The 10,616-nt window shown below is 39.5% G+C and overlaps 1 protein-coding gene across 2 annotated transcripts; it reads left to right on the forward strand.

The window, feature by feature from the left end:
* Positions 1 to 204: 204 nt before the first annotated feature.
* LOC103720468 (proteasome subunit alpha type-7) lies at positions 205 to 9,426 on the forward strand. 2 transcript variants are annotated; one of them, XM_088712516.2, is made up of 3 exons: positions 205 to 576; positions 671 to 1,085; positions 7,032 to 9,000. In XM_088712516.2, exons 1-3 carry the CDS (start codon positions 404 to 406, stop codon positions 7,074 to 7,076), a joined length of 633 nt encoding a protein of 210 aa, XP_088568642.1. In that variant the 5' UTR covers positions 205 to 403; the 3' UTR covers positions 7,077 to 9,000. The 2 variants fall into 2 exon arrangements, with proteins under 2 accessions (XP_088568642.1, XP_008808403.1); XM_008810181.6 differs by lacking the exon at positions 7,032 to 9,000 and adding an exon at positions 9,040 to 9,426 and having other exon boundaries at positions 208 to 576.
* The last annotated feature ends 1,190 nt before the right edge of the window (positions 9,427 to 10,616 follow it).

Genomic DNA, 10,616 nt, shown 5'->3' on the forward strand with positions numbered 1-10,616 from the left:
GAAAATGAAGCTCCACTAAATTGATCTAGGTTTCTTCTTTTTTTTTTTTTGCCTTTTCCTTTTTTTTTTAATTTAGGTTACTGTTTTTAGAATACCAAATAACGGCTTGAGAGGTCTGCTTCCATGGGATATCGGCCGTTACGGAGATATGAGATATCGGGTTTAGCATTCCGGTATGTATCATGGGTAACAGGGTCTTGCAGTGCGCGTCGCCGGTCAACCCCTTTTGCCTTCCTCCCCAAGCCTGCTCTACTATCACCTCCTCTTTTTCGTTCCATCGTCAGCCGCCGCCACAATCGGAGCTCAGAGACAACAGAGGAGAAACCGAATCAAAGAATTCTCTTGAAAGTACCCGAAGAAACGCTAGGCGAGGAGAAGAAGAAGAGAACGCATCGCCATCGCCATGGCCCGATATGACCGCGCCATCACGGTCTTCTCCCCCGACGGCCACCTCTTCCAGGTGGAATACGCTCTCGAGGCAGTCCGCAAGGGCAACGCAGCCGTCGGCGTCCGCGGCACCGACACCATTGTTCTCGGCGTGGAGAAGAAGGCCACACCCAAGCTCCAAGACTCCAGGTCCCTCCCCCCTTCTCTTACCCCATTCTTCTCTTAGGGTTGGAGTTAGGGTTAGGGTTTTGGTTTTGATCTACTTTTCTTCTTCTTCATGTAGAACGGTGAGGAAGATCGTGAGCCTGGACAACCACATCGCGTTGGCCTGCGCGGGGCTCAAGGCCGACGCCCGGATCCTCATCAACCGGGCCCGCATCGAGTGCCAGAGCCATCGCCTCACGGTGGAAGACCCGGTCACCGTCGAGTACATCACCCGCTACATCGCCGGGCTCCAGCAGAAGTACACCCAGAGCGGCGGTGTAAGGCCCTTCGGCCTCTCGACCCTCATCATCGGCTTCGATCCCTACACTGGGGTGCCCGCGCTCTACCAGACGGATCCCTCGGGTACCTTCTCAGCCTGGAAGGCCAATGCCACCGGGAGGAACTCCAACTCCATGAGGGAGTTCTTGGAGAAGAATTACAAGGAGACTTCTGGGAAGGAGACAGTGAAGCTGGCAATACGAGCACTGCTTGAGGTAAAGAATTGGCATTTGCTGTGTTTATTGGATCTTCTTTTGCTTTGAATGGTCAAATATTCACTCTTGGGATTCCTTAAACATTTCTGCATAGTAATATTAGATCATAAATTCAAACCTTTTGTTATCCTGACGGAAGGTACGTACAGATTTTCTCTTGGTCTACTTCTTCCTCTTTTCAAGTTCCTAATTGCTCTAGGCTTGCGTCCCTCCAAGAATAGAAGCCATATTCTGGAATTACTGATAGGTGATTAAGGGCACCCGATGACTTTGAATTATTTGATCGATAATGAGAAAGCATCAAGTTATACTGAATTCTATTTGCTACCTACGGAGAGATCTATCATTTTAGACATTTGCATCCAAAATCTAGGATTATTGATCTGGTATTGCTTTTCTGTATGTTGCCGTTTAATGCTAAATATTTTGTACCCAAGTGGTGTTCATCAATGCTTTCCTACATTTGAATTTGTGGCCCCTTATTTCTCCTCATTTAAGTATATATTCTGTCAATTATAATTTGGAACATTGAAAATAAAAAGGTGATTTAGAGTATATTAAATGCTAAACTAGATATATGGAAGAAAGCTTTGGAGAATAATGGCTTAAAAATCAATAGAAAATAGGGTTTAGGATAAACAAGTTGAGTGTAAAAGTACTCAAGGTTTTAAATGCTGTGGGATGGGGTTATCTTAGTTTGCCCATGGAACGGAATGCATTGCTGTCCTGCCCTGTTCCGATATTTGGGATAGAAGATGTCTTAAGACGTGCCAATTAGGATTCGGAGACAATGGCAAGACAATCCTATCTTGCCACTTTGGACGGTACGCCATCCTGGTGTCTTGTGGGACGCCCCACTTGGATTTGAGACCATGGTGGCAATAAGAATTTTAAGATGGGGGTATTGTTAACTAGAAAAGATGAGCTGCGAAATGAGTATATTAGAGGACTTGTTAGAGTCTTTTAAGTTAGATGGACGGGCATGACCAATGAAAATTTATGGGGCTTCAATTTGAAGAGGTACTTTTGCTTAAGATGTTGGAGGAGGGGAAGGTCTAAGGTTAACATAAATGGAAGCTGCTGGAAAGAATATGGAAAAAAATTAAAATAACATCATATGTGGCCTTCATTTAGGAGTTCTTGGATAGTTTAAGAAATGAGTACATTGGAGGGCTTATTTGAGTTCTGTGAATTAATATGAAGTGATGGAGAGTCAAAGTGAGATGGATAGGCATGACTAATGAAAATTTACAGGGCTCAAGATAGACGAGGTACTTTAATTCATGCTGAAGATGTTGGAGGAGGGGAAGGTCTAAGGTTAAGATAAATGGAAGTTGTGAGAAAGAATATAGAAAAAGTTTAAAAAAACATCATATGTGGCCCTAATTAGGAATTCTTGACATATAATCATCCATAACTTAGATCCCAAATAGTTGGGATAAGGCTTGATTGTTATGGTTGTGAAAATGAGAGGTGTGTGTGAATTGAAAACGTTGCTATTCAAAGTAGTTCCTTTGGGTCCTTGATAATAAGACTATGTATTATCTATGGCAAATTAGTAACCTCACTATGAGCTATCCTTATGCCCAAACTGTACTAGGTGCTCGTAACATAGAAATACACCTTTTATCCACAAATTAGAGGATGGGATTTTGCCTTAAGCTTATTGAAGGTTACCGTGCCTTTTTTTAAGGTTGTATGCCATGCATCATATTTGCCTTCTAAATTTTTGCTTTAGTTCCTTAAAATCTTGTCAAATGGAGACATCATGTTTTAATGAATTTTATGTTTGGTCAAAATGCATGCCATGCATTGCGCCTTGTGTTTGCAGTCTAGTCTCTCAAAGACTTGCCGTCTTAGTGTGCTTTGTGTTCAAGATTCACAATCTTGATACCGAATCCCATACTAGTACCATGTTGGTATAGTATCGGTATATGCTTGGTACAAGGATCAATTCGGCATACCGAGACCCAATACACCCTCCATACCGAGTCTCGATTCGGTATTGAAATGGTATGATACGTTCGGTATGGGCCGGTAGGTACCGGTACAGCAAACCTTGCTATTGCCTTTGAAAACTTTGGGTTGATAATGATTATTTATTTAATGAATGTACAGAAACTCAGTTGTTAGGTATCCTAATTACATCATATCAATTATGATGTCTCTTTGATAATTTGAACAACAAAAAGGCACCCCTCTACCCTATGCATTGGACTAGATTTGAATATAAGTAGGGTTTTTGCTCCTTCCAACTACTTTCTTTTTTCTCTCCACTACACGATGCATGACACATTCTAGAGGTGACTATGTGCCCCATGCTTTTCTTGAACTAAAATAGCTAAATCAATCTCATAGTCTATTGTCCCACTTTATGCTGAAGTGAAATTGCACAAAGCATGTACGGTACACCACCACCTTTCCTATATCAGGCAGTTGTTGTACTACCTGAAGTCTCAATTAGACATGAGCAAGGTCCACTGTACTGACCATACCGACGTACCAGTGGGCACTGGTACGGTATCATACCGAACCGAATCAGTACTGTGCTGTTCGGCTGGTTCGGGCCAAAAGCCAAAAAAAATTTGAGGTCGGTACGAGCAGGTCGATACGGTATCGACCCGATACCGGCCGGTACGGGTTGCAAATTGTCGGAACCAAAAAATATAGCTGTACTGTACCTGTTCGATCTGGTACCGGTATGTACTGGCCCATACCGATCGGTACGGCAAACCATGGACATGAGTATTGATTGGGTCGAGATATATTTGGGCTAGGCCTACCTCAGTATAATGGATTTGTTGGTTGGTCTGAGCTTGGATTGACTTGGTTGGGCCTAGATTCTCTGGCCTGAACCTAGCGTGCTTTTAATATTTAGGATGGAGACCGACTTGGCGTGATCCAATCAACTTGGAAAATAGGCTGGTCCTTTCCATGGTCACCATTGAGAGATACAGAGACGGGGAGAAAACGGAGTAGATGAGGAGTATGAATGTTAGTGTTGACAGTTTAAAATAAAGGAGGAGGTAGATGAGGAGTATGAGTGTTAATGTTGACAACTGATGGCAGTGATGAGTACTAGCTGCAACATAAGAGAGAGGGAGGGGGGCCCCTACATACTTGATCTATCATTAGAAGTCAATCATGTAGGTTTGAGGTTGGAGCAAAAATGGAGATAGGGGAGAAGGTAGGGGCAGCAATGACACAATCATAGGTTGGGGGAGGGGGGTAGAGAGTGAGACAAGTGAAAGTGGGCCATAGAAAGATGGGGCTAAATGGGGTGTGGTGGTGGTGGTGGGATAGGACGCAGAAAGGGAGGTTAATTTGTAAGATTAGGATGGTTTATGAGGGATTATATTATTTTATGTATTAGCCAGATAACATTATGATATCTAGTATAATGATATTAAATAAATAAATGTTTAATATTTATTGTATTTATGTATATTTAATATATATTTATTTATGTTTTGGTTGAACTGGTTATGTCAGTTTAGCTTTTCATCGGCCTATGCCCAATTTGAAATTTAGTTAGGCTTAAAATTCTTAGCTTGGCCTAACTGTACATTGCCCAAAATAGGTTGCATGGGCTAGGCTTAATTTGCATGTCTGCAAGGGGTTGGCTCAAGTTACATTCACTTCCACACTCCTCATTTGTACACTTGATCTGAGAAGTTGACAACAAAGATGTCGACAGTTTGTTTGAAATTTTCTCTTGCAAGGTTTTCTCTATCCAAAGTGAGACTTTATTTTTTATGTCTGGGGAACCAAGATCCATATAATTCTGTAATCTTTTTATGTATATTTATGTACTTTCATATCCAATATTAATGTAATATAAGCTAAGACACTTTAATAACAAGTTATCCTTGAAAAGATGTAATTATCATATTTCTTCTGCAGATTCTTGAAAGTATGTTCCCTCCCCTTTAGGCTGCATCCCTTTTGTCTTTTGAAGTCATGATACACAAGGCTTCACAAGAGACTTGTAAGGTATCACTGACTTCATTTTCAAATCATTGATTATAATCCTTTGATATACTAAGGCTTTCTTGAGAAAGTACTTTGATGTTTGATGATGGTCTACAAATCCTTCAAACCAAGCAAAGATTCCCTTTTTATGTTTCATTTCATGGTCCAAAAGTTTGTCCCATGATCAAGTGATAAACAACGTATCAAGGATGAAATTAGTTGATTAGATGAAGTTAGCACTATGTTGGCTACTTGTCATCATGTTTACATCAATAAAAGATGGAGTTACCATTATGTTGATAAGTTGTATGTCAAGCTTTTGGTAGGCGCAATGGGGAAATGTAATTTTTGTCCCAATGTAAACTACAAGAGTATTTGATCAATTATGACATGCAAAATCTACTTTGCTGCCAAAATACCAGTAAGCTTGATATTGAAAGTCCTCTATGGCCTTAGTGCATGTAGGATGACTTTTGTTATAAAGAATATATAATTCTTCCATAATTTGTCCTATAGGGGCAGTTTGGTCATTTCAGGCCTATGTTCCTTCTCTCTGGTACTTGAAATTAATGGCCATGTGAGCTTTTGTTATATGCTTGGGGAGCTTGAAGATTGCCACTATTTTGTCTCATTTCTACATCGTGTTCCTACATGACATGACCACGCTGCCCTTTATTGGTCATGTTATTACGGCTTGCGCAGGCAATGCTATTGATGAGATCCTCTTTTTGCCTGGTGATGTATCTTCTGATCATGATCTAGTGGGTTTTAAGACATTTTATATTGCCCTACAAGTGGTCTTCAAGGTCCAGGTTTTCAAGAATTGTCAAACTCGCATGTCCAGGATGCGACTTAAAATTTCATGTTGTTGATATTACTAGGCCATCTGCATCATCTGTGTGGATGTTTTTTTTATTTAAAATAAAAATAACATATGTTTGGAACTAGGTTTTATTCAAGTTTGAAACCGTATTAGGATTGTAACATCCTCCATTTAAACAGTGGTTTGTTTGTTAAAATTGAACGATGAGGGTTTGAGAAATATCTTTTGTTAAATATGTTAGCCTGGTTGTTCCAAAGGTGAACTGTGGTGGAATTGCAGCCTTGTGACCTGACCACCAACACAAGTTGGTTTGGACCAACAGGTTCCGATCACTGCTACATCTTCATGAAATTTCATTATGGTAGAGGTTGTTGCTGCATCAATCTTCTAGCCATATTCTGCTTTACTATTTGTAGTCAGTTTTGATTGGACATATCTTCTAAGTGGGGAGGAATTTGATGATGCTCCAAAAGATCTTTTTTCTGGGATGTCATGTCATATTGTCTTTTGGTGAATTTGGAGTTCAACTATGAAATTAAGGAAGAATAACTAGAGTTCTTGACATCTCTCGTCATTGCTCTGATCATGGTAAGGAGTCCCTAGTTTCTATCATTGGAAATGAAGATGCTCTTCCACCATTTGCCTTAAAAGATGTATCCAACGAGAGTAAAATGACAAGGCATATATATTGCTGGTAACTGCATCAAAATTTCTACCAACATGCTTTAGCAGAAACCAAATCGCCTGGACACTATATGGATTGTAGGTTTCAGCTATTAAAGTGATATTATTGACCTTTGATCCTATCATCCAAGGAAGGATTCCTTCATGACTGAAGGTAAGGAATTCTAGCTAGTACCTTTGGTGAAGAGCTGATGTGGCTTAATCTTCAACTTGAGTTTGTTGATAGTGTTCAATGCAGCATTGGTGCAGCTCCCTGAGTTAATCAAATTGGTACAGTTTTGGTTGCTGCATTGGGCTTTATTATGTGATACTACTATGCAGCCATTCTTCAACTTTTTTTTCCAGCATGCCAATGGTAATGGAGAAAGAATGGTGCAATGATGTACTTTACCGTTCTTGTGGGTGTTATTTTCTTCATCACTTTCTTCAAGTTTGGAAGCAAACAATCACTTTGTCATTTGCTCTAGGCTAGCATTGTTGATGAGATTGAATTTGTTGGCAAAAGTTGCTAGCTGTTTGGAACACTTCGTGAAGAAGCGGATGAACCTTTGGCAAGTGAACGATCCTTTTCCCTTTCTTTATTTAAACACTTGTTCCTTATCTAGTCCCTCATTTTAACCATTCAACATCAAAGCTGTCTTGCAGTGGTTGCAGGAACAAAAAGTTCCAACCAAACTAAATACAGCATTCAGACCTAACCCATGAATAGCTGCACTGTGGAGAGCTACTAAGGATTACGGAGCCATCCTCCTTTTCCTATCCAATAACTAAATACAGCTTGATGATTTCCTATTGCTCTCCCTTTTTTGGTCTTTCTTTCTTTCTTTCTTGTTCGTACTGTTCTTATTTTCTGCATGGTATGCATATCCCTGCGTAGTTTCTTCCCACAGGTCTGATTTTCTTCTTTTTTTTTGATTTTTTTTTTCAAATCACTTGATATTCTTCCTTCAGTGGTCACCTGATCAACCCTGGATTCATTTACTTAAGACTCATTCCTCTCATGAACCAAAAAGAAAATTTTATCCTTATCCTTTTTAATCACCGAAAAATGTGTTTTGTCCTTTTCTTCCCCTTAAGAGGACAGCAAGATATTTTTTTTTCATCAAATGTCCTGATCTTTCTTGCTCTTAAGGGCCACCTGCATCTTTGCAGGCCAACCCCACGTAGTCCTGCATTTTATCCTTTGGTACTGTTACAACGAGGCCCTTGGATGTACTTATTTCTCTGGTATTTTTATTGTGTTTCAACTCCCAGCAACTTAAGATTCAAATTCATGATGGTCGTTCTGAATGCATGGGCCCTTATCAGTGCCTAGCAAGGACTAATACAACATTATTTTGCAAAATTTTTTCCTTGTCTCATGCACATATGATCACACAACACCAGAAAGCGTTTCCAAAGTTTCATCCGCTCTTTCTTTTTCCACGTGCCTCTCCATTGTGAACTAAAATATCATTATGATTTGTCTCTTGTTTTACTTGCAATTTTTTTTTGGGAAAAACAGAAAACTTCAACTGGATTTTGACCCGTTGCCTCCAAGACCTAATCCTTTTTTTTTTATTCCACATTCCCTTCTGATATATAACATTGTGTCTTCATGTATAACATGCATCAGTAAATCCCCTAATGAATTCAGTTATCAATTTATTTGCAGCCAGTACAGAGTGATATGCCTTGCATCACTCATAACCTCAAAGTAGCCATTTTCCCTCGTTATGATAAATGCATATCAATCTTTAAGAATCTTCATATTATTGTCTTTGGCCCGTGGCTTGCACCCATAACAACGTACTCATTCTGACATGATCTAAACTATTTGCTGTTAATGGTTTGGAGATCTTTTATGAATATATGTTATGAAAGAAAAAAAGAATCCAGCCAAAGACTGGCCTGGCCAGATAACAGTTACTGTTTTTGTGATCACACTTAGTATTTCAGAGATGATAACATGATAATGGCATGATTGAGAGCTTGCATAGTTTAATCGAATATTTCAGGTCCATGATCGTGCAATTTTGTGCATCACCTTTTCTATAATCAAAATCTCATTGAAGCTAACTAAATGTACTGAGCTGCGATGATAAAATTATCATTATGTCTTAATGCATTTTTTCTAATCAAAATGAGCGCTGGTAGGCATGCAACTATGTCTTCCCTTATAAGTTTTTCCGCTTTGTTCTTTAAATCCTCATGTTACTAATTAAAATAACCATCTATCTTGCTTCAGTTATATCATCTTTATTAAAACCATGCGAGGCATTCTCCTAAGGCTCCCTAACATGACCGTTGCCCATGTTGCACCTTTTATATTCTCTAATTTTGACTCCTTCCTTGAGAGTATTGTGTAAAATATTATATGCAGCATATATTTTAAAGTAACTTTCCATGTCAGTTATATGTTGCCTTTATATTTCTCATCTTTAGCGACGTTTGGTAACAAATATACAACCTCTTTGTTTTTGTTTTTTTTTCAAGGTTGTTGAGAGTGGAGGAAAGAACATAGAAATTGCTGTGATGACAAGAGAGACGGGTCTTCGTCAACTTGATGAAGCTGAAATTGATGCGATTGTTGCTGAGATTGAGGCGGAGAAAGCTGCAGCTGAGGCTGCTAAGAAGGCCCCTTCTAAGGAAACTTGATGTTGGATTTTTTTCGTGAAATCCAGGAACTTTTTTGTTTTTCATTGCTTGTTCTTCATATTTCAGAACCTTTTATTTTTATTTGTGAGCTGGATGCTGGGGTAAGATAGTGAACTCATAGCTGGATGGCGTACCAAAATATGCTGCCAATTCCTCCAGACATCTTGATCAGTTGTTAATTGTGTGGTCATCCCTTAATTATCTAGCCAGGTTTGCTTCCCACCATATTGGTTTTTGCGAGAAAAAGAGTTAAAGCCCCAGCTACTTCATCAAGATGATAAAAGATGCAATGAGCACAAATAAAGAGGCATGGGGGAATCAGACGGTACAAACACAATGTTGGGATGATATTTTCTGTGGCAGCTGTACGTAATTAAAAGCTGCTAAACATGTCAAGCATACGGCCTCATACCATCTGATGTTTGGTGACCTTAGTATTAAAGATATATTTGAAAACGTCATATTATTTCCTTCCATCTAGATTCTTCAGTACAGGGCATCAGCTCTTGCAGCTAAGAACGTGGTAGTCGGTCTATTTTGTGTTTTCCTGATGTGGTTTGGCATGATCCAGGATTCCATCTTCCTTTCTCGTGTCTGGTTGCATGGGCAGTGGGTTATGATCGCAAAGTAGGTTGCTGTCAAAACATGTCGGAACTTGAATTCAAAAAGATGTGGTTCTACTCATGGTTGGACGGGCACTTGGCATCGCTGTCATTTGAGTTAGGTTGCATGAATATGGAGCTGGATGAATGCTTCAGGCAACTCACAGACGCTTTTGAATTATCTTCTTTGGCAGGATTGCATTGGCCCCTGCATCGGTATCATCTACAGGGAAAAGTTAGACAAGCTATCCGAATAATCACTCTCAACAGAAAAATAATTGAAAGGTTGTGAAGTTGAAGGGCAATTTTCTACCAACCATTGACCGATGTGACACCTCAGTTAATATATATTCTGTCCAAAGGAATCTTAGGAACCGCTTGTTTGGTTCAATGCTGAAATAATTGGGATAACCGTATACCTTTTTGATGATGAGTTCTTGTATGGTAGGCTTGAGCAGGCTGCTTTGTGGCCTCCTTACTATTAAACCATTGGTTCTCATTTATTAGCGGCAGAATCCTTTTTTATCTGTTTCAATTAGCTTTATGGAACATATTGAGTGCTTTAGTCCTGTTAAAATATTGTGTGGTGTTTCTTTGCGATCACACAGTATTAGAACCTGATGTTTGGTGTGGCAAAAACGGCGGAATTTGGCGCAACTTATATTTTCTTTTTAGGTTTATCAATTGCTAAAAAATAATCATCTTGAATGTGAGAGTTATCATCGTCTTTTTTTTTTTTTTGACTCTACTTGTTGCACCTACGTCAGAGTAGCGTGTGCAATGGTTGTATCAAATATTAATAGAAACACGTGG

The sequence above is a fragment of the Phoenix dactylifera genome, chromosome 16 (genome assembly GCF_051530095.1).
Source record: "Phoenix dactylifera cultivar Ajwa chromosome 16, Ajwa_hap1_PhDact_Kaust_v1.1, whole genome shotgun sequence".
NCBI classification, from domain to species: Eukaryota; Viridiplantae; Streptophyta; class Magnoliopsida; order Arecales; family Arecaceae; genus Phoenix; species Phoenix dactylifera.